This window comes from Aythya fuligula, chromosome 3 (assembly GCF_009819795.1).
Source record: "Aythya fuligula isolate bAytFul2 chromosome 3, bAytFul2.pri, whole genome shotgun sequence".
Lineage (NCBI taxonomy): Eukaryota > Metazoa > Chordata > Aves > Anseriformes > Anatidae > Aythya > Aythya fuligula.
This window is the reverse complement of record NC_045561.1, coordinates 14,847,720-14,873,353: the sequence shown is the minus strand read 5'-3', so window position 1 is coordinate 14,873,353 and position 25,634 is coordinate 14,847,720. Positions and strand designations below refer to the sequence as shown.

Genomic DNA, 25,634 nt, shown 5'->3' with positions numbered 1-25,634 from the left:
CCTCCCAGCAGCAGCAGGCTCTGGCACTCCCTACAGCCAGAGACCTGCACAGCCACAGCTCTGGACAGCCCCTCCCTTTGGGTCGCCACAGTCCTTTCGGGGCAAGCTCTCTGCCTGGGGGAGACCATGGCAAAAACTGCGGTCACACAGACGGCCAGCAGATAGGGTGGACTCGAAAGGGAGGAGGGACAGAACCCTGTGCCTCGCCGCACGAGGCAGCACACCCACCTCTGCAGCACGCTGTGGGATGGTTCTCGCCGCCCGCCCGGGGGCGTTTTCTATGCAGAGGGCGGGGGCGCAGCGCCCAGTCCCGCCAGCGCCGGCGGCTGCAGCTGTGCCGGCTCCGCGGCGGCTGGCCTTGGCTACTGCAAGCTCTGTGACACTACACAGCTTGGTGTGTCTTTTTTTTCCCCATAACTTTCCTGACTTTCATTCATTTATAAAGGAAAATAGCCAATTTATATAAAATATGTTAACTGACATAAACAAAGATAGTGAAGAAAAGCATGAGGGAGTGGAATGCACCAGAAATTCTTTCTGACCTCCAGAGAAGCTTCAGATTTGCTGGAGTATCTTCAAACTTTATTTGAGAGCAGATAGATACTCTTTAATCCCACAACTCTTCTTATTTATACCAAGAGTCATTACCCTTTCATTTAGCGAAGGAAGATCATTTCCTCTCTTCATTGTTTTCTAAGGACAAAAATAAACCCTATGCTACAATGTTTCTCACTGGTTTGAATATTGTGTGCCAGAGGAATCACCTGGAAGGCAAAACCCTCAGAGCTGCATATACAAACCATGGTAATAATAGTGCTGGTCTGTTACATTGTAAGCTCTGACTGAGAAGAGTTCAGCATGCTTTATCTATCTATCTATCTATCTATCTATCTATCTATCTATCTATCTATCTATTTTTACAGCTAATGCTGAACCTCACTGATACCTACAGGAGCTATCCTATTTACACCTCTCTTTTCTGATTTAGAGGTGACTTTTGAATTGAGGAATATGTGAAATTAACACAGAAGTGATTTGCTAGTTCATAAATGAACTCAGGTTGTCAATGTAGTCATTATTGGAATCACAGTTATGCAAAAAAAAAAAAAAAAAAAAGTAGAGAACGCCATGAGTCACACAACTGTTGGTAAAACAAATGCTGCCAAATTCTTCTGTAATAACTTTTTTTTTTTTTATGACAAGTATCAAATTTCTTAAGAATAAGATCCTTGCTAATGCTAAAATAAAGAAATGTAAAATAAAGATTGAAGATGCTGTTCTAGATACTTATTTTCTGAATAAGTACAGAAGTAACATTATCTGGCAGTACTGACATTGCTGACAGGTCACTCCATAAACTTTTCTCCTTTTCTGAGTTGTGTCCCAACCCAACAATTCTTACAGGGTATGTCCTAATGGGCAAAACCAATTTGTTTAATTTAAGGATTACCATTGCCTTGCAGCAATGGGAAAGGGAATTATTAGCCACATGGAATGTATAAATCCAACACGCTCCAAAAGTAGACTTTCTCTTCTTGTACAGTTGTATTCAACTGTACTTCCAGCCATTCTCTTCATTTCTTTTCTTTCATTATATTTTTTTTTTTTTCTGTCTTGTTTCTAACGTTACATTGTACAAAATCACTATTATTTCTAGGAATGAGAGTGCTTCTGCACTGTACTAGAAAGTGATAGTCCTGGCATAACATGTTGGGTTCTGAAAGCACAACATGCATTTCTGACATTCCTTTATATGACATACAAAAATACAAAGGAGTATCTGGCTGTGGTAAGGCTGAAGTGTCAGGCAAGCTTTTCTCTAAATATGCTATTTCAAAATGATCAAGCATGTAACAGCTTCTTCCCTGAGGCAGGCAAAGAGGATTGAAGATTGCAAAGACTGAGAAATACTGAAGGGGAAGCATAATCTTGAAAGAAAAAAAGTGCTTGCTTTCTTCAAGTTCTGCACAAAGCAGATGATTTGGTGTTACAAGATCAATTAAAATTGCTTTGTAGTGCCTTCTTTAGTTGCACAATTAATTACTGGGTGGGTGTCAATACAAGAAGACCTAGCTTATGGTATTTTTGAGTAAGCTGAAGGGTGCAAGTAAATCACTCTTGCACAAACTGAATAAACACCATTTTAAACACAATAAAGAAGTAACATCCCAATTTTGAATCAAGGGATGTTGTCTCAGATGCAAATGGGTAGCTAGATCCCAGATGCCTTTGACAGTCAATGCCTATATATGCAATGCCTATGCAAATAGGAGCTTATTTGTCTTTAATGGCCTTTTCCCAAATCTGACATACAAAAACACCTACCACTTACTTGGTACAATAGGCAGAGCAGGATGGAGGCTTGGTTTTCAGATGTGGAGTTTCAACACTTTGAAAAGGGAATTAGGCATAGAAGCAGAAAGGATAGGGAATTGCTTTTACAGTCAGAGTGTGTTAACTTCTCTATCCTTATCTACAAACAACACCAACATGAAAAACACTCAAAAAAAGAGTTCTGTTAAACTTACCACTATTGAAAAAGGTCTAATAAAATTCAGAAGGATTTTTATGTTCAGAACAGATTATCTGACCAGGAATAAAAAAAAAAAAAAAAAAAAAAAAAAAAAGGACTATAAACTATAATAAACTATAATGGACTATCTCACACTGTCTAAAGGCTTGGAGTGCTGTGCATGCCAGAGCTCGAAAGCCAGGTTCAACAATCCTGGTGTGAATGAGGACAAAGATGAGGACCTCAGGCCTTGCACAGAATAAATGCATATTCTAAACAGCAGATGAGTGGTGATTTCAGAGTCTCTCATCACTTTTATTTTTGATCACTAAATGTTCACTTTTTGTTCTATATTAAAAAAAGAAAAAAAAAGTTTTAAAAATTAAAACAAGTTGATGAACTATAGCTGTTCTTTTATGCATAAATAAAAAAGCCTGCTGTGATCATAACCCAAGTTATAAACTGAAGGACAGTTGACAAAGTCTTAGATGATACATCCACACAGCTTCTGCAGCACATACGCTCCAGCATATGGCATTTCAAATCTCCCTTTACAGTAGAGAATATGCACTTGCTGCACATTCACAGGACTGTTTGGTGCTAGAACCAAGCATTGCTGAATTTTGTCTACCACTTGCAAGGCATTTGAAGGAAGACATGAACATGTATACTTAGTTCTTTATATCTACTTATTCACTCATCGAGTCCATTCTGTAGCTTCAGTATTGATTTGTGGTCAAATTCATTTTCTTTTGATATGTTTTTTGTTCATTTTGTTTGTATGTTTTTTGTTTTTGAAGTGGACTTTTCAAATATTTTCCTCTGAAATGATGAATTCTATCACTTCTAGACTCTCTTTTGTCAAAGAAGGGAAATGGTGGCTAATTTACTAGTCCAGGTTTTCCTGAGTTACCTGTCCTTCCAAACGCTTTGGGCAAAAGGTAGTTGTATGAAGTGACAGGTGGCTCCTTCTGTCTTCCACATTCCCTGTACTGATAACCAATTAAGGCAAAAGTAAGAAAATAATTTATGGATTAGGAAGTTTCTCCTTCAGGAAGGAAAACAGAAACTGATCTTTTCAGCCCGATTCTACATTGCTTTTAGCATCGTTTCTGAATACCTTTTAAAAGGTATTAAAAAAAAAAAAAAAAAAAAAAGGGAAAGAAATCACAAGCACTGAAATGCTAACACTTCCCCTCTCCCCCCCCCCCCCCAGTCATCCTTATTGGCATATAGGACATACCGTAGTTATTTGTCTAGAGAATTAAATACTTCCTTCCTTGGCTGCTGTTGCTTATTCTTTTTACTCATTGTAGGCCCCCAATCCACACAGACAAAAAGACAGTGAAGACTAAGACAGATGATTAAGCTTGCAGAGCTTGATTTTTCATCAAGAAAAATTTCTTGTTACTAATTTCTACAGCAGTCCACACTGGAGATAGACCTGCTGCTTTACCTTTCTCCAAGTCTCCCAATCCCACCATGCAGTTTATATATCTGCATTTTCCACAATTGGTACAATTATGCATCTATCTAGAAAGTTCTTCTCATGCTGTTGCTATGTTGCACACTATTTTATATATGTCAGGCTCTGCCTGATGTGCACTTCTGCACTTCACCTCCTAGTGCTCAGTTTTCACTCCTATTACACTTTTTGGTCCTATTTAATTTAGCTCAATTCTTATGCAAGCATGCTAGATTTAAGAAAAAAAAAAAAAAAAAAAAAAAAAAGAGGTAAGTAAAGCTGCATGATAGAAAAGGGGTGGAGGTGGAGGATGAGGGCAACAAGAATGGCCTTGGCAGCTGAGTTTTCGATAGACAACAGCAGAGACACAAAAGGTATATGATTATGTCTGAACATTTCCTGAAATTTTTCCATGTTAAAATTCACCATTACCCTAGAAGGCATCACTCCCTTTCTCAAATTACATGTAATCTCCAACACAAAACTGTTATACAAAAACATTTTGCCTTTTCTCAACAGAAATTTTTTTTTTTTTTTTTTTTTTTAATTTTCTTTGTCAAAATATAGGCACTGGGACTGAAAAAAAAGATTAAACAGATTTAAAGCTGAAACAGAACAGTCTGCTTGTCCAATGGACTGTGAGGAAAGTTGGTGATGCATGTGAAACAGTAAATAATTAAATCTAATTGCCATATAAGCGTGCGTGGTAATCCATCTCCCACAGAACCGATGCTATATCAATTACATTGTATATGAGGAGGATGGTTGTGGTAGAAAGGTGAGGCATTCAAGCACATCAAATGTCCTTCATTTCTTTCCTGTTCTGACCATTTTTCTATATTGAATGCATCTGAAAAATAGACAAAATCTAATGAGGTGGGGATGTCCATGCCACAGTGTATTGGGATTTCCCTTCCTACAGTTATCTTTCTGAAATCATTTATTCACTCTCTATTTCAATAGCCAACACATGCTGTTAGGCAGAGTTTGTTTTCAAAATAGTGAAGAATTCTTCTTTCTAACAGGTAACCTGGTCCTCAGCAACATCTACAAAACTCTTCCCTTCAGGCAAGATTCTCCACATAAAGCTACAAGGAAGCCGACAGTGGTTAAATATGGTCTCATTTTGAAGGTAGGTTTACAGAGGCAAATATTTTATATTATATTACCATCCTCTTGATCCAGAAAATTACCTCCAGACTCTAAGGATATTACATGAGACAGTTTTGTTTTGTTTTGTTTTTCCAAAAATGGTCAGAATTCCCCAATTTATGGGGACTGTACTATACCTACGGTAGCACATTCTGAATACAAGTTTAGGGCAGGGAGGATACTAGGATTCAACAAATGTGCCCCAGAGAGACCCAGTATAGTACCTATGAATGCAGCTGGGGAACAGACAAAATTATCATTTTATCTGAGTTGAGACCATGATCTGATTACAATTTGCAGATAACAAAGGTGTCTTCCCACTTTGTCAGTGGGATGTATTTAAGATAAATATCTAGATTTTTTAGCATGTTTAGGATTATGTGTGCTTCCTACATTAGCCTTAGCATAACTTTTGCTTCATATTCCAGAAGGGCTTGAAAGAAACTCCACAACCACCTATGGTAATTACGTTCATGCTGAACAGCTGTAGGAACATAGGCAAATCTATCTATGTATGTTTGTAAGAAACAGGAAGAAGTGGCAGAAAGCAAAAAGTTTCTCTCACCATGGGGTGACCTGAGAGACTACTGCAATGTTTTTTACCTCACAGAACTCATCATAAACACCAGAGTATTTTTATTATTATTATAAATTATTTATTTAATCCAGAAGTACTGCAGTAGATTTTTCATTTCTTCCAATTTTATAATCTTGGAAATTTGGATACAATTTCTGAAAGTTTAGAATTATCAAAATTATTTACATAGCCTGGTAGAGAGCATAGCTGTTTTGAAGCAATATATGACAAGTTCCAAAGAAAGGCAGACAGGATTTTGCATTAGACCAAGTTGTCCAATTACATATTGTTAATCTGGCTGTATATATTTGCAACACAGGTTGCAAAGTCTAAAACAGAACAGCTCTCAGTTTTAAGTTACATATTTTTCCTTGTGTACAGAGGCTGCTTTCTCAAACTACCAGGAAGACAGCAGCTGTCTGTATTCACTGTTGTCTACTCCAACAAGTCACATTAGGGAGATCTATTTACTGGTAACAGTATTCAGTATTTTGTATTTGAAACAGAATGTTTTTCTTCATGATCACAGCCCACTGGCAAGGTCATTACAATTAACCCGTGCATGCTTGTTTGAGAAATTTAAGCACTAGCATTAGTTCATTTAGTTCATTTAAACAAATCTGGGCTTATATATAAAATACTCATCTGTGCTTTTTAATAAGGCTTTGTTTCTTAGTTAATAAAAATATGAAGAACCACTGCCATTGAGAGAGGCCTTGTAATACACAAAGGAACATAAAATGCAGTAACAGTAAGAATGGGCTCAATATAAAACAATAGGAACAAATATTACCTAAAATTGAAATTATTTCAAATTCCATCACTGGAACAAGAAACCTGCTTTACGATCAAGGCTAATTTAGCTCAGTTTTGCATGGTTTGAATAACCTACTTTGACAGGCAAATGAAACATCAAATGAATTAAATCGCTATTATAAATCATCAATGCATAAGCCAGCCTAATAGATCTATTGATGATTTAGTAAATTACATAAGAAATTTTTAAGGATGAATTAACTGCTGAGTGAGTCTTTACATATGTGGAAATATAATTCAGTGCGTTTATGAAACCACTGTGTTTATACCAGAAATTAATGTGATTACTTTTCTTTGAGAGGCTTCAGAACAGGCTGTTTTTATATTACTGGACAAAAGCTCAAATAAAAAGGCAGATTTGTATAGCAGTACCAGCCATATCTCACAAAGGTATAGAGGAAGCTGGAAGCCAGTGAAGGGCTACAGAAGTAAAGTAAAACAGACAACAATAGATCTAGAAAGGATTTTTAAATATAAGGATTTTTAAATATAAAGAAGTTGATTCTGACTTAGGCTGTAATATGAATAGTATTTTGGTGGGGGTGGACACAGTGATACAGTAGAACAGGAATAACATATTGTTTAAAATGGATTCTAGAAAAAAAAAAAAAAAAAAAAAAAAGACATTCGGGAAAGCCATGTGAAAGAGAATAACAAAGTGTGAAAAGTTGAAAGTATCATGCCAGTTCAGAAAAGCAGGTCTTAAAAATGTATGAAATGTATGAAATGCTGTACAGGCATTAACATTAAACCAAAACTGTAGAGTTGGGAAGAAATTTTCTGTGATGGTAATTTTTGTTTTAAAAGAAAATACAGATAAGCCCAAAATCTGAATTCAGATGACTGCAGTTCATTCTGGATTATACAGTACATCTAAAAAGTTTGGAATAGGATGGGACACAGATGTACTGAAACTACAAATTTCCTAGAAAAGTGTGGAATATTTTACCTTTTCATCTCAATTTATAAATAAATGAAATGTAAAAATATCCAAATTTTCTCTGGGATAGTCATTCTGGGTGAATCTTTGTAGTTTTTTGTTTGTTTGCTTGTTTGTTTATTTTTGCATGCTTGCAATTTAAATGAACTGGGTGAAAATTTACTATCTCAAAATGGTGCCCAGGGGGGAAGCAAAATGGAGATTAAACCCTAGTATGTAAGTGTATACAAAGTTATGCTTGAGGATGTTGCTCCTGCTATTTGAAAGCAGCTTGTGTGTCTTCAAATATTTATCAAAATAAAAAAAATAAAAAAATAAAAAAATTGCCAAAACTTCAGTCTCCCACACTACAGCAAGAAAGTGTGGAGGCAGAAGAGACATTCCAGATTTTGTAATACCTACATAGCCTGAATGAAGGAGAGGACTTTTATTTGGCAATAGTGAGGAACAAGAACATGAGTCAAATTCCACCTTCATTTGCCTTTTTTTGCCCCTTTCAATCTATTTAGACTGTAACAGCACAACATCAAAGTACAGTGAGGAGAATTTCCTTCACCAAACTATTTTGTTCTGTGAAGACCTTGAATTATAGCCAAACTAACCAGCTAAGCTATACTGAAAGCAGAACAGATAAACTGCTCATGAAATAGATAAAGCAAATTTGCTGTGTAAGTGCATGTTGGCAAGCTTGAACTGCAATGCCTTTCCTGCTAAATCTCATTTGTCTTCATGGGTTATCTGCTGGAACTGCACCTGAGTACATTTTGCTAATTTTCTCTGCTCAGAAAAACAACATGGTTCTTGGAATCCAAACACAGAACTATTTTCAATCTTTTACTAATTTGTCTCTAATTTATCATTTGTCTATCAAATAACTGCAGTAATTAAGAATGTAGTGCATGTGTTTCCACAAGTACTCAAGACCAGTCCACTGAAATTGTATCAGATGTTATGAAGGAAATGCATCTCTGTAATAACTGACTTTGTATGTTAAATAGCCAAGTTGCATACCCAGAAAGAAATGTATAGTGGAAATTTTCTCACATGCTTTTAAGACAACTGTCTGCTTTCCCAGACAACTGGCATCCTGTGCAAGCTCTACAACACAATCTGTCTTTGCACTGAATTCACTGTGTGTGTGTGTGTGTGTGTGTGTGTGTGTGTGTGTGTATATATATGAGGCATTTATGTGATTATTCTTTCCAGGATTATCTTGGATTTCAGCATTTGAAATCTGGTAACTTTCCAATTACTGAGGAAGGATGCAGATATCCTGAATTGCCTGTACACTTATATTTTTTGCATTTCACCTAATACTAACTTAAGTTAAACAAAATGATTGATATCACTAGAAGGAAGTAAAAAATTAATTTTTATTTGTTGCTAGTGCTAAAGTAATACTGGACAATTATATAACAATGTCTGCTCTTGTTGGTAAAGTTAAGTGTATGGGGTAAGTGTTCACAGCATAACAGAGATATGTCACCATAAGAAAAAAACTACATAAAATGGAAAAAAAGAAAAAGCTACATTCTGCATTTCAACTGAATGCAGAAGAAGAAGAAACAATAATGAAAGGTAATTTTTTCTCCTTTCTAGCCTGCTGGCTAAAATGCATGTTTGAACTCCCTCCAGAAAAACAACCAAAGTTCTCATGATAAATGCTGTGACATATTTAAAGAAGCTGACTGTGCAGAATATAATAGAATACATTAAAAAAAAAGTAAAATGAAACATACAACTATTAAAAGACAGAGGTTGAGGACCTATGTATGCTAACCCAGTTTGAGGAAGATGCTTACTATATATCACTGTTTGAAAATGTCAGGTTTGTTATTCTTTTACTAGCCATATTTCCTGGATGGTGGAAATCAGCAATTGTGAAAATCAGAAATGGTGAAAATCCACAATTAGAAAATCAGCATCTAATGCAATTCATCTAATACAATTCCCACTTCAATTCTCAGTATGTTTTTTCATGCTCTTCAGGTGTTTTGTGTTTTTTGTTTTGTTTTGTTTTGTTTGTTTGTCTTGTTGTTGTTGTTTGTTGTTTTTTGTTTTGTTTTTGTTTTGGTTTGTTTTTTTTTTTCAACTGGAATTCAAGGTTAGAAAATGCACCAGCTATGAATACTTTTTTACTTCAAAAGGGTAAAGCAAAAGTAGAATTTTCAAAGTGAAGAAAACAAAGGAATGTTAGATTTTGTAGGTTATCCTAGCTGGTGAGCTGGCTCTGTGAACGCAAGGCACAAAGCAGCATATTTCATGAAATAACAGTGCCCTCTAGTGTCTTTATTAAGCACATTGTACAAACTTTTAAGCAAAGCAAAGCAACATACCGACACACCACTTCAGTTTGAAAAAGATGTAGAATAAAATGGCTGTGGTACCTTACTTATCGGTTCTAATCAGGATTATTTTTTCCATTTATGTCTACTTAATATACTGAAAAAAAGACTGTGCATATGTATAAACAGAAACAGTACTTAATGTTGCAAAAAATGGGGAAGAAATAAGTTATACACTTTCTCTACAATATCAAAAATCTCTCTGAAGTATCACACTGCCTCAAGAAACATCGACTATGTTTACAGGAAAGAAAAAATGAGAAAGAACATGGCACAATTTTCAAGTACAATTTTGAGAATGGAGCATGAGCGATCCAAAAAGCTTTAATTTATAAACCAAGCATTTCTGATAAAAAGGCTCTTACTGAAGACTATGAAATATCAAGATACAGTTTTCCTAACAATCTTAATAGCACTTTCAAGTGAAGCAAACATGTAAAATATCAAAAAATCCAGAATAATTACTAAGGTTAGCTCATTATCTGTGACTCAGAGGTAGATAAAAGAAAATTTAGCAAGGAACAAGCTCTTGATAGAATATTAATGTCTACTTTGAACATCCCAGCTTTTGAAATATTGAATTTTCTTTGACTGTTAGAAAATTTTGGTTTTCCTAACAGGAACTTTTATAAAGCTTTTTAAAATATATGATATTTTTTTCATGTGACCAGAATGTTTTTTCTTATGTTTGATTAAGTAGGCAGTATTTAAAAAGTATACTTTTTCAGTATAAATTATACTTTCCTCTGATGGAAATGAGCTCTTCAGAAGCCCATCCTGACAATTAATTACTATTACTTGTTTTAAAATACATATATGAGTTTGGTTATCCAAATAGATCTTAAGAATCTATCTGGACCTATAAAATGTAGTTTTAGATCTACAGAACAGTTTATCACATACTGCAGTTGAAATTACAATAGATATTTAAGTATGTGTATATAGTATATAGTTATATATACTTATATAATACATGTTATATAATACACAGAGCAACTTCTATTTATAGCTGACAATTTCTTTAGAGGACTGCCACATAAGATTGTTTTACCTATCACACGTTTTATTATATAAAAATACTGCATCATATTTATTTCCCAATAAAAGGTAAGTTTTGTGTGGAATAATTAACAATGGGAACCAGGACAAAATATTCCCCAAACCTCTTACACAGAAGTCATCAATTCTCCAAAGCGTATTTAGTTATATTGTACAGCTTGGGCTGTGGTTTCTGCATGTCACTTACGTAACTTATGTTCACATGAAGTCAAGCCTTCTTTGTAAGGTTTTTAGAGCTCCCTTAATACCTCAGTCATCTTTTGGTATGATATTTGTCCACTCTGTGTTCTTAGATTTTCTACATTTAAAGTTGAACCTAACTGTGCAGAACTACTACTGAATTGGCATTGTCAGGCTAACAAAATCTCCTCTTGTGTGGAAATACAAATTATTTTCAGATTTAATTTTATCCGGTATTACAATACATGCATGACTTGTTCAGGTTATCATTCTGTAATGATCCTCACTGTAGTTTATACAGGAATTACTGTACTTACTTTTCAGATCTAAATTTCTGGCTCCTGCTGTGCTCTGTGTTGTGATTTTTGTGTCAATCTTTACAGTGTGGAGGTTGTTGGTATCTCTTGATATCATCACATTATGCCACTGGTTGTCATTCAGAGGTTTATTAGAACTTCCTTTGATGAGATTTGCACCATTTCCCAAGTCAAACACATAGTGTAAATAGCTGGGAAAATAGGAAAAAAAATGGAAGTTTCCTTTTCTTTACATATCAAGGGGACACTAATTATTAATACATCTTATATTTTCTATTTCCTTGTACTTCTCAGTAGTACTGGTAAAAAAGGAAGATAACACTGAATGTCAAATGGGCAAGCAACCTTAATTCAGAGAAATCACTGGTCATTTACATGAACTGAGATGAACTCCCAAGTTTCTGGAAAATGAGGAGAATTCCTTGTACCAACACGTACGTACATACATACATAGAGAACAAGAGGAAGGCTATCATCTAATGCTTCTTTGGGTTAAACGTTATAGAAATTATGTGTATTATTTAATTTCATATTTTTTGGGCATCTATTTTTATCTGAAAGAAAAACTCATATGAAGTTTAACATGAGAAAACATTCATCCATCAGATATACCCAGTCAGATAAAGATTTGTATTCTAAACTTTCCATTGTCTTTCTCCTGAATATATATACTTTTTGTCTAGAATGTTTTTGTCATTAAAGTCATCCATACATACCCTTTTACTAATTCAACCACAATGAAATCATTTCCATCACCGCTGTTATAAAGTATCAATCCATCCAGAGAGGTTGTTTTGAACTGGAAAAAAAGGTGCATAGAGGTATATGCTTGTAGTGTGGCCAATGCAACATAACTTGCTTTTGTTTTAAAGGTTACAGGGTCAGCTATGATGTTTCTGAACCCAAATCTTGCATTTAGCTCACAATAATCGATGTCTCCATTTTTACATAAGTCAATGTATGCCATGCCATTAAATGTAAGGCTCTGCAGATGCCCAATGAAATTAGAAGGCACAGAAGACAGGTAGCGCCGTTCAGTTATTATTCCTGTTTCTATGTTGTGGAATTCCAGCCGTGTGTGGTCACCAGCCATTTGACCTTCAAACAGTAAAAAGAAAATACATGTTAGCATTTGAAATGGGAAGTCAAAAAACACATCACATGATTAAGTGTCTGCAAAAAAAAATCACACTTTTCAGAATGTTCAGGGCAATCCTTGACTCTGAAGAAGATTTTTCTAAGTTCATTCAAATTACTGTTAAACATCTGGGAATCTTTCCACCAAGTTTTTTTCTGTTTGGATAAGGCCAACAGCAAGCTTTCTAAACTGAAGAACAGTACCATAGTATATACAACTGCCAATAAAACTCCACACTTTGGCTACAGTTAATTGGATAATTGATTTTACTATGAGCAAGAGCAATTAGTTAACACAACATTAAGCATACAAGGATCAATCTAAGCTAAAACTACAATGCTAGATTTTCACAGAATAGTGTAAGGGTCAGAGGGGTTTTTCTCCATCTGTTTTGCTTAAAAAGGCATGATTTGATGGGAATAAGAAAGGATTCCTGTTTAAACAGTCCTGAAAATACCTGTCCTGCAAGGGTAGATAGAACCTTCCTTGAAAGCTTTTTATCATGGGGACAAACCATGGGTGAAGGCAGTCACAACCCAAGAGATGAACAAAGCTGAAAGTCTGCAGTAAGGGATATGCCAGTGTCTTTTGTAATCCTGAAAATAGCAAGGGATTTTATTACATCAGAGAGGAGAACACAAGCAAGCCTGACAATTACACTTGGGTCCTTCCGTGTTGTGCATAGACAAAAGTCTAAAATTTGCTGACTGTATAGCTAGCCTGAAGAAAAGCATCAATGCTGCCACGGCACGCTGTGTACAGTTCAGTATTTAAGCTAGTTATTAAATTACTTATCCAGCAGACCAAAATTTTGTCCACTGGAGAGCTCCCTTTTCTAACAGTACATAGATTTTTTTTTTCTCCAGGCTCATTTTAAAGAAGCGGGACAGTACAAGGAAAATTCATCAACACATTGTACAGGTCTGATGACAAAATTCCTTTCATTACAAATCAATTTTACAACTTAATCTACGGGCTAGATTTGCCTGTTCCTTATGATTTTTTTGGTCTCATGTACTACAAAGAGGGCTAACAGCAAGTTGGAACAAATACTGGCATGAAGTTGCTTTATAATGTTCTTTCAGTTGCACTGCAAAGTGTTGAAGGCCAAGTTCCCTCTGTTCTGTCCTGTATGTACTATTTCAATAGAAGAGAGTGAGCTCTGACTTAGACTGGATATGCCTGCAGCAGGCTCAGACTTTCATAGCTTTTATAAGTGTCTGTGTATACGTGCATGAACAGAACAAGTATTAGGGCAAGATGAATATATTTGGGTTTTGCCCAGTGACATGGAGTCACAAACTGGTTCAGTCACAGCACAGCGATAGGAATACATATATCACTAAAGTTAGAGTGAATAATACCTTAATACCTTTCAGACCCCCCCCCCCCCAAAAAAAAAAAAAAAAAAGCTAATAATTTATGTTCTTTTTTTTTTCCAAGCAGGATGCATTCCTTGTAAGATATGACTTCACTGATAGCACTAAACACCATCAGCAATTAGTAATCATACAGGCTGAGCAGTGTAAGAAGTTTCTTAATCCCCAAGGACAGCCTTGTTGGTGGCCTTGTTTCCAAACATTCCAAACATCATTTCTAAACATGTTTGTTCCCTCATATATTAATGAAGGTGGGTTCTTCCTTGCAATAACCAGCCAGGGAAATGTCTTGAAAAATGCCAGATCCACAACTTTCTACAAGACCAAGAGTTGTATATTAGATCCCAGCCAGAGAGAGTTGAAGTTCATCTTTTAGAGAAGGAACATTATATATTCCAGCCTTATATCACTTCAGATGGCATTGCGTAAATGCCATGGCAAAAATCCACTAAGCTTTGGCCTGTAGCTCCGTATCCTCTGTACATTCACTAGCTTAAATGTATTTCTTTCTACAGCACAGTAATAAAAAAAGTTCTAGAAATCTGGGCTCACATCCCAAATCTCCTCCTAACATTTTAGTTGTACAAAGTTGCTAACAGGACTTGAGACTTCACATAATGCTCCACAGTGTTTGTAGCTACAACAATGAAGAAAGAAACTCCACTTTTTACTTACAAGCTGGTCTGTTTTGTGTGTGGTTTTGTTGCTGTTATTTAAACTTGCCAGGTTGGTGCACAAAATGCATTACCTGTTTTAGTGTTATGGAACATCATACAAAAGGCCTAGTGAACGTCTTGTCATAATCATGAGCTAGGTATCCTTTCCAACATCCAACTGTAGCAATCTCTTTCATTTGTCTTTTATTCTCTACAGATTTCAAGGAAATAAAATAATGTACTGCAAGTATTTGAACTCTTCTACGCTGAGCAAAATTTACAAAATTACCTGCATGACTTCCAATGGAAGCTAGTTATGATTCTGAACGATTGTTTACCCATGCATAAATTACACATTTATCAAAGGTGAGTGTATCAGAGTGTTCAATAAATGGATGAATAGGTGATATTTTATAACATGTAAAGATGGAAACTCAGGCTGAACTACTTAATGGTTTCCCTTCCAGCTTAAGCTTTCTTGACCTGTGGTGTTTTGTTTTGTTTTGTTTTGTTTTGTTTTTTAAATGCAGAGGAAATTGAAATTATGGGAAGCAACTCCATTTATTTATTTTTTTTCCTCATTCTCTCTGTTATCCAATAATAATGTTTCACACAAATAACTTCAAGGTTATTTTTTAACCATATTTCTGATTGTTGGGACATCTGAAGGGAAGTTCTAAGCAGCTTAAAGCAAAAGCACTCCAATGTGATACGGCAACTCTTTCACTAGCTCATTAGGAAATTCAAAACTATTACATGTTTAATTGCATTGTATACATTTGACTGTCTACCAAAGATGGAAGTACAAATTTAAGTTGGAGAAAATTTTATGTTCCAAAAAAAACCCAAAAACACAGCTGTTTCTATATGGCAACAGAAATACTCCATAAAGAAAACGTAATTATCGTGGGATTAACAGCAGATTTCCCTTGTTGTCAGAGTTTCAAGTTTCCTATAGCTCCTTCTCTCACACCAATTTCCTTCTCGCAGATGGAGGAGGCCACAGCAATGTCCACACAGCTTCCAGAAGGGAATTTTGGAAGATTTTTTCCCTCCAGAGTACTGGGACAATTTTCTCCCTTTGGGTGAAGAAAAATCAAAATCTGTGGATTATGCGTGTGTGGGCAACTTCCAGCTTGAAGATCTGAGAATTATTTTGAGTTAACAGGAAAATTTCTGATATGTGTACTGACATCTGGAGTGGATACAAGTGTTGTACAAGAAGCTGGATGGACAGACAGTACCTTCCCTGGATTAACAGGCAACTAAAGTGAAATAACTCACTGGCTTTAACATTTCTTTGCTGTGATCATGACATCTGATTCACAATTTAGAAGGACTAAAAAATAGTGGAGTCCTGCATTCTTTGATTATTACTTCATTGACTACACTATACTTCATAGAAAACTCTGATTTTCATTTCACTCTTTCATATATATCTTAGATTTCTACAGCTCTGTTAAGCAGTTTGCACTCATCCCAAAAGCAAAACTAATCCTTCTTGATGACTTTGTAACCTGTATTGTGTTTTAATGTAAACTCTGCCATAAGGAGCAAAGGAAATACAAATTTGGTTTTAAAGACTATATTTTCTTCTGTTCTAAACAGCTTCCTCTAACTAGATAGAGTCCCAAAAGTAACTTTAATATTTCAGTCACGAGTTGAGGCAGCAAGAAGATATTTTTGATCTAATTCCTCAGGTACTATATATATATTTTCATGACAAGAAAATAACAGATTTAGGCCATCTGCTTTCTAGGGACAATGACCCAAAACATCATCACATACACAGACTAAATCTTTGCTTCACATCTGGAAGATCTATTGGTAATATATGATCCTAGAAATATTTTTCAGCTCCAGGAATACCTTCGTAATTATTCTTCTACCAGTGACATGATATTGAGTATTTGGTTGGAGTGAAAAAGGACTACAGGACATGCTTTCCGTTTAAAAAACATTAAAATTGTTACCATTTTAACAAAGCCTAAAACAAATGATAGAAGCTATTTAAACATAAAAACAAAGGAAAATATTAAATAGATAAAACAAAAGTAGGCTCAATGTACTGTGCAAGAAATCAAGGTCTGTTCCTATTAACAATACACATGTTAGAAATATTTAGCAGAACAAAGGCAGAAAAAAAATCTTCTCTATTATCATTTTTGAGACATCATAGGAATGTATTTGTAACATCTACTAGCATTCATATCATTTTTATTCCCACAACAAAACTACCATTCTAGTGTTCAAGACATACATGACGCAAGACTTGAAAATGTGACAAAATACCCTTCAAATGTTTTTGAAATTCCCTTACATCAACGGCTTAGAGCTTAGTCTTAGTTTAAACTTAGTATGTTAGCAAAAGCGTTTTACTTGCCTTTTTCATTAGTGATGTATCAAATGACTTCTCTCCAATTACTGTATAAAAATATTCATTTAAGTCAGCATGAAGGTTTTCTTAATTTCAATAGCAGTGTTACAGTAATATTAATGTCAAGTGTAATAAATGCACTTGTAGTAATAGTATTTCAAGATGCACAACATAGATCTTACTCAAATAAAGAAAGTGTCGGTTGCTTTCAGATAAAGGCATTTTACTTCTCTCATTTTTTGTTTTGTGTGTTCCCTCCACAACACCCTTCCCCCCACCCCCCTCCAAGTAACATGAAGTCACAATGCCATACTACCTGTCATGGCCTGCTGGTCATCCACCATTAACTTTAAACTTTTTCCTCGACGAACCACACGCACTGTGTGCCACTCATTATCATTGAGGTTATAGCCAGCAAAAAGGGTTTCTGGACCTTTGCCTGTAGGATATGCCAAACAATCATTATGCAATCTTTAAATCAGTTTACATGTGAACCTCACAGAGAGAGAGAAAGAGACTGGCTGGGCAAAACTCACCAAAAGTCATTATCAAGCAAGAAAATTACCAAGTATAAGCAATTTTCAAAATATAGAGCTACTATTTTAAAACACTTCTACTGTCTATTTAACTGTATAAATTTATTATATATGTACAATAAATGAATCAGGTTGTCATAAATGGGTACAGTCAACATGGATTTAGTTACACATTTTACAGTCATGAACAAGACTTTAAGAAATGTCGCCAGAAGGAAAATTTCAACATGGATTTTTAACACTGAATTTTGTTCCTTCATTAAAAATAGTTTGGGTGAAAGGTATAAGCAGTAAACGCGCATGTGTATATGTATATGTCAAGTTTTTCTTTATCTACATCAGCCTACATTTTTTTATTTGGATTCTCAGAAGATTATCTATTACCTTATCATCTTGATGACTCTTTAATATTCCTATTCAGTTCCTTCTAATATGAGCTGACCACCAAATTTTACTTTCCCTTTTCATCTCATTTACTTTTTCTTGTACTCTATTTTTATAAGCAGTTCAACAAGCACTTTTGAAGTAAATACAATTTTATATATGGTAAAATGTACTCACACCAACTGAAGTATGGTCAATAAAATGATTATGGAAATCATCCTTTGCGCTATTGACCAAGAAGAGAAAGAGAAAGAGAAATGCTGACTGAGAACTATCTCTGATATGAATCAAAGATTGACCAAGCACTGAACCAATCAATCACAACTTTTGTGCTCCAACCTGAGTTATTGACACTATGTGGTAACTGTCCAAAAGTGAAAGTTAATCTGCAATTAATGAATTACCTTTTCACAAGATAGAGGCAGACCTCCCTTACCTTTTTTTTTTTTTTTTTTTTTTTTTTTCCAGTTTCTGTGACTTATGTTTATGTGACTGAGGCTTATGGTTACAAAAAGAAAGACATACAGTGTAGTAACACTTGACATGAGAACTTGACATTGCACCCATTACCTCTACTGTAATTTTCCAGGTGACTATATCCAATATGCCACTGGTTCTGAGACTCTCGCACATTTCTTTTTGGATTCCTTTAATCTTTCATGACCTGGTACAGACTAACTGTGATAGAGAGGTTTATTAATAGATGGGTATACTATAGAACATTCTGTAAAATCAAAGCCTGTCTGAATTCAGGACTGCATATTGGAAACAGCCTGATGTGGGTGTTCAGCGATTTTGACAGTTTTTGTTTCTTTTATTTTTTTCTTTTTTTTTCTTTTCTCCCTATCAGCATTTTTTTTCAATTGGCATTGATTGCTCTGCCTTTGTATACAATCTTTGAGCCTGTCAAAGTATCTTCTGCATTAAAAACAATAGCTACAGCAAAGACAGCAAGGTTCTACTGATAACCATGTTGCCTTCTCTCTCTGATTAATTCTCTGTATTTACACAAGACTAGGGGAAGTATGCAAACACAGCAGAAAGAGATTCATGTGTACTCACTTGTGTCAACTACTTGAATTATTCTGTTCCTTCTATATTAACTTATTCTGACAAGAGAAAGGGCAGTTTTGAACAAAACTTAAGTAAATAATGTTCTTTAATGATACAATGATATAGATACAGTGAATAATTCTCTTTAAGAAAATTCTATTATCCTACATTTCATTGGTATTTTCAAAAGTACCAAAGGAAGGGGTTTCTAACTACATGTGGAAGACAAGAGAGGGACTTAAAGAAAATAATGTCATCAGTAAAAATTTTGGTTAGAGAGAATAGACCTATGCAGAAATAGATCAGTTACTGTTATTTTAAATATGTTAATCCTTATTCATTTTTTGTTCCAACTCATTTTTTTTTCTACTTTTTAGGAGTTGGACTGTTTAATAATCCTTATTTCACATGGTTCTCTAAAGGGACCTAAAAGCATATGCAATTTTAATTTGCTCTCACATTAACAACCCCCTATAGTGTCTTATTCATGTAAAGGAGCCTCAGTGTATACGAATATCAAATCCAATGGAGTTGCTCACATTTATACAGGCAAATACACCTATTACCTTTTAATGGTTAGGGACTTGTAAACCCTTTCTGCTGTAATATTAAATGTATGTTTTCCCAGTTATCAGTCTATTTCCTTTTGTAGTTACTCTCTGAGTTAAAAATCTGAGTTAAAAATGTGAGAACTGCCTGTGTGAGTTGCCTTCATTTGCAGTGCGTGCAATCCAGATCTGGAATGAAAGGGAAATAGGATGACAGGGATGAAACTGGGTATAACACATGATAGAAGCAATGCACTGAAAGCATTCTAGAAACCTGATACTTTGTATGGAAAAGAGGGTTCCTTTCCTGAAGCTGCCTCTAAGAGAGAAGAGAGACTTCCTCTTTGTCAGAAAGAATATATGGAACCACAAAATAGTAAGTTCTACTGTCTAGATATTGTATATATAACTGCCACATCTCTGCAAATTAGCATTGTTTCTCATTGAGGTTGAAGAGTTGAATAGGGAAGAACAGGTGTTCTCCTGTAGAGAATGTAGGGCTTGGGCTGCTTCCTGGCCAAGAATATGTTTTTGCTTATCAAAGTAGTAAATGTGCTCATGCGTAGTGTATTTAAGACAAACTTTTCTAAATGCTTAAGCACACCCAGTCACAAAAACACGTGTTTTTGATACCATACAAGGGTGAAAGGACTGCAGTAGGAAATTCTTTATATATTTTATCAGATGACATTGGCTACCTCAAACAGCTTTAATTAGTATTTTTCCTCAGTGACTTTCAAGTATATTGGACTGAATTTTAATTTAGATCACAATATTACTCTGAACTATTATTCAGATCATAATAGTTCAGACTCTTATTTTGTCCTGGTTTATAGTGTTCTAGTTTATAGTGAATTTACTATAAATCTAAATCCACTAAAGGATTGACTCTTCAGTCTTATAATAAGACACTCATCTGATTCCATTTACTTCAGTAAGATCACACCAACAGAAAGTGCTAGTATATTTAAATAAGAATTGGTGTAATACCATGTTGTGTGTGTGTGTGTGTGCGTGTGTACATGCAGGGGGGTTAAAAAACAAACAAACAAAACCACAAAACATTAAATGTCTCCCATAGGAAAAAAAAAAAAAAAAAAAGAGTCCTTATTAAAAAAAAAAAAAAAATCCCAATTGATTTTTTCCTGTGTTTTCTGTGGATTGATACTACCCTTCTGACCTTAAGTCTCTCCAATCTGAATGTATTTCCCACGCTGTCCTTCCCCTGGAGCTCATTTCTTTCTTTCTAGATAGGACACAGTCCATTTGCTTCATGTACCCAGCACTCACTCACTTTTCTGAGTTACTGCTTCAGATACCAATACCTTAAAGTCTTAAACTTTTTCTTTCAGAGAGAGGTTGTAACCTACAAAAATCCACTATGTCCTCTTGCTTAAATAAAATTTTATTATCAATATATGTGTTCATCTCTTTCTATGTTAAAGGTTTAAATAACTACAAGATTTTATGCATCCCTAGAGTGACTGGATAGTACCAAATAAACAAATATAGGCACTTCTATGTCTCCCACATTTGTTCATAGTCCATCCTGGCAGTAAAACCAGCACATCCACATAATTGCTTGTACAGCCTTCCCCCCCATGGGAGAATACAGACTGTGTGGCCAAGAGAGGTACAAATTTTGATGATGGAATTCATTACGAACCAGGACATTTAAATGTAAAGCCTCGAACATCCTAAATTATATCCTTACTGAAGCACCCAATGAAGAGGACTATAAGTACCTCAGCTAGAATCTAACTGATTTTGCTTCTTTTAGCAGTTAATGGGAAGAACTATAAACCTTTGAAAGATAAACATCGTTTTCCAATGGACTAAATATTCTAAATATCCTATGAAGATTCCTGTTCAATGTACTCACTTGTGGGTAGCCTGTTCAGCCTAGTCCAAGAACTGAAAATACGCTGAATTCAAATGGGCCTGTTAATTAATAGTGGCACATACACTTAATTTTTCTTTTATAGACTTTTATCCTATTATACTCAAGCTGGGAGAACATTTAATCAACTGTTTGAACGGAATATCCTAAACCAAACCGGTCACTTTGAATTGAGATACCAGCTTTTGGCATTGTACAAAAACACATCCAAAACTATCTTTGAACCAAGACGGTATTATTGTCTCCTACAATGCCATACCCCACTAGGGAGGCATGTAACAAAATGCCACCTAGAGTTGATCGAAGCATTAAATTCTGTGATCAAAAGTACGTATAAAAAGTGAAATATCAAAAGCAAGACTAAGTAAAAAGAGACTTGGAAAGGAGATGGGATGACTCAGGAAATGCTATACTAACCTACTGAACCCAAGTCAGTTACAGGAAAACTGATAGTAACACTTCATTGGTCATTACAGTCAAGGGTTTCAGCCTAGTTTGCTAATGGACAACTATTCATAATACCACAATCAATTTCAAGTGGCATTTTCCCTTTGAAATTTGAGAGAGTAAGTGGCTAAGTCTGCAGCATGGAGAGTATTCAGAAAGGGTTCCTCCAGAACCAGATGCAGAAACAGACAAATAGGGGTAAGTCTCTTAATCTTCATTATCATTTCTATAGTGGTTGGCTGCAGAAACGATTCTGATCTTCTGACCCACCCATTTGCAAACCTTAATTTGAAAAGTCAATTATTAAAGTGAATCAACTGTGTTTTAAATGACTGCATCTGGATTTATAATTCAGAAATTGCTTGACTATGCACGTTTCTTACTAACAGAAAAATTTAGTTGCCTTTTAAAAATCAGTGATGTGTATCAATTTATCATTTAAAACTAATTGACAAATTAACTTAAGAAAGTCTTATCTCAGGCCAATAGAATTCTGTCAAGTTTATCTTCTTCCTAACAGAGTCAAACAGATACCTGCACAAGAACGGTACATTCACTGAATAACATCAAGCAAAACATATCTGCTCTGCTTGCTCACAATGTTCCATCCCACAATAGATTTATTATAGGCAGAATTGCCTTTGGCAATTTAGGTAATGTATTGTCAATTTAGGGTGTTATTGTTAGTTTTGAAAATTAAACCTGACATTCTGTAAATCAAAACAGCAGATTAGAGTTGCTAATATTGTTCATTAGCCATTGTTCCTTTTGTAGATTAGGTTTTCCCATATTATCCTGAGAAACTGAAATATAATATTAAATCTATTTCTGTACATGCACTCATGTAGACATGCAGAAAGATAAACAAGGTACTTTTGAAAGTTCTGTTGGATTTCTTTAAATGACCAAACTACAAGCTGACTACATTTAATGTTGTGTAGTAAGGAAAGCCAGCATAAAATAATGCACAGAAACATGTGAAAAACAACAAATCAAGGAATGAAATACCATAACCGGGTCTGAGGGCATTTGCCTGTCACTTTTCTGTATTTTCTATGAACTTCCTTTCCCTGACGACAATCTGAACTGCTACGTATCTCCTCTCTCCCAGCCTTGTCTATCTTCTGCCTAAGGCAAGCTTTTAACTTGGGCTGTGATAGGGGGCATACCCATCCATTAATGTCTTCAGAGCTGTGAGATATTAACTGTTGTTGATACAAGTGTTTACACAGTCAGTGGATCAAGTAAGGAAGACAGAACACATGCAGACCTATTTGATTAATCGTAAGATTTCTTGGTGCCTGCTGACAAAGGTGCTGCTGGTAAACCAATGTCTTGTGCAAACCCATTCACAACAAACAGAACTAGAACTTTACAAACAGAACTTTAATTTCACCTACATGGAGAAAACAAATAAACAAACAAACAAACAACAACAAAAACTCCAGAAAGCAGTAAACTTCTGAGCTGTAAGTCTTGGCAGCTAGACTTCCCTGATACATAAAAGTATACACAGAAGACACTGAAATTCTGAAGTGTGCCTCACTTGTTAATAACTAGGTATATGTTATTAAAGCCATATTTTTTGAAAAAATGGTTTTGAAATTGCAGTCACAGCTACATGAACTCTGAGTACATGAGAGGAGAAACCTGATTTGTTTTTACATTATGAAATGCCTAACCTAGCTCAGAGACATTTCTCTACTCATTCCATTATTTAAAATATTTATTGCTAGGAATCAGCTGCATTTTAATTTTAATTTTGTAAGCCATGTCTAAGTAAGTGAAACACAAACAGCCCTAAGAACAGGTGATTTTCCTTCTTGGAAATAATAAAGTAGAATTATCTTTTAACAGCTAAAAACAGAAGCCAGCTAAATCTATGGATTTTTAATAAGACTACACCTTCTCTTTGTACTATTCTCTAAGGATCATAACTATCAGATAAAACATGCTACAGCTACTGTAGGTTTTATGAATCCACCTGAACAAAAGTACACCAAAGTCAATGACCTTGGTTCTTGCTTTTTTCATTCTACTGCTAAACACTTTCAGGCAAATTTTCAGAAATTATCTTGAGCATGACAATGGACTTTGTACATAAGGCAAGTGCAACACACAGCAATTCTATGCTAAATAACTGCAAATTTAAAGTAGGCTTCAATTCAAGATTATATGTGTTGTATTTATTGTAGGTAAAAACCAACCAAACAAAACAACAACAACAACCAAAAAAAAAACGTATGGTCAGCATTACAAACAAACCATAAGGTCATAACCTGCCTCAAATTATGTTAATTTTTTTAAGGGCACCCAAACATTAGAACTCTGACTTGTGAATCAGCAGATTCACTTCCACACACTACTTGTGTGGCTTTTAGTAAACCCTAGTTTATTTTTGCATTAGTTTTGACATTGCCACTAAAATATTAATCTGAATATGTTTAAGCTTTTTGTTTGGACAGAATAAGGTGCACTTAACACTTAAACACCTTGAAATCAAAATCTTCAGCTTCATTTTACTTATGTACTTCAGTGCATTAGGAAAGCAGCCATTTCATTTCACAAGCCTGCTACCCCATTTTCTCATCCAGCTCCCCAGTTCCCAGAACACCACATGAGCTGAGCCTGGAGTTATTAACACTGAAACCTGACAGTAAGAGAAACCAGACAGAAAGTCTGGACACTAGAGGAGGGATCTGAAAAACATGGACAGAATCACTGCAACAATTTACCTACACATACAGAGGCACAGAATAAATCAAATAAATCAAATTGTCTTGATAACCTTTTTGTGTAAGCTAGCATGTTGCACAAGGAAGCATACTGCTACAATACAAAAATTTCCCTATGCAGATACAGACTTTTAATTATAGAAAACTTTCTTATCCTGGAATTTGGTTTCAATTTAAAAAATCCTGTCAATTTCTATGTAGCAAAAAACTTTGTAAAACTGGTAGAAAATTCTGTCTAATTCATCTGAAGTTCATCTGAAGTTCTCTGTGTTTATTGTGTTCCCTCTTAGAATATGAATATGATTAAAAATCACAAGTACTGACTTGGCAACTGCTGTGTAAAATAGTATCAAAACTAACAAGAAACATCAATTTTAACCAACAATGGAATTCGATTTATTTTTTTATTATTATTATTGTTCTGAAATGACTTGAATGTCCAATATTCATTATTTTCGTGTGACTAACGGAGTTTCATTTATTACTCTGATTTGTGCGATATGGGTTTTTAAGGAGGAAAAAGATCCCAAGATAAGTTCATTTTCTGCTTTTTGAAGGCTTGAAGGCTAATGAACAACATTAGCAATAGATTTCTAAGCATACCCTCATGGTGGAGGAACCTGATATGAGTAGTAGTCTTTTACTACTGTTCCCACCTAACTCTTTCTTTCCATTTAAACACAGTGAAGGAAACATAACCTAACTTGCAGTGTTTTTGGAAGAAAATATTAGTACCTTTTTTTTTTTTTTTTCCTCTGGGAGACTTGGAGTATATATATGGTATACTTTGGTTAGATTGTAACTGACAAATGGGAAGAAGTGGGAAAATCTTTGATCACAAAGGCTTTCTGACTTTGATATTGACTGTGCCCATTTATATCAAGCCATGACTGTCAAAACTCTAAAGTACATTTTAAGGATAAGTACAATTTATGTATGTTTCTCAATGATTTACCTTTTTTATAAAAGCATTACCTTTATGTTTAGGCAAAAATGAACATAACAGAAAAAAAAAATCTCATTTTACCATTATATATTGAACATTGTGTTAAGAATAAGCAGATTGGTAACCAGTTGGCACACAAAGGAAAAAAAAATGGACTGTGACTTTATTTTAA

At 35.0% G+C, this 25,634-nt stretch overlaps 1 protein-coding gene across 16 annotated transcripts in view; it reads right to left on the bottom strand.

The window, feature by feature from the left end:
• The window catches only part of NRXN1 (neurexin 1), a 716,955-nt gene that overhangs the window by 367,655 nt on the left and 323,666 nt on the right, over window positions 1-25,634 (bottom strand). For all 16 annotated transcript variants that reach the window (XM_032185606.1, XM_032185602.1, XM_032185608.1 and 13 more), the window contains 3 exons: window positions 17,230-17,352; window positions 12,080-12,461; window positions 11,364-11,554 (listed from right to left, as the gene is read on the bottom strand). In XM_032185606.1, the coding sequence (XP_032041497.1) occupies window positions 11,364-11,554; window positions 12,080-12,461; window positions 17,230-17,352 (696 nt within the window). The remainder of the gene's footprint in view (window positions 1-11,363; window positions 11,555-12,079; window positions 12,462-17,229; window positions 17,353-25,634) is intronic.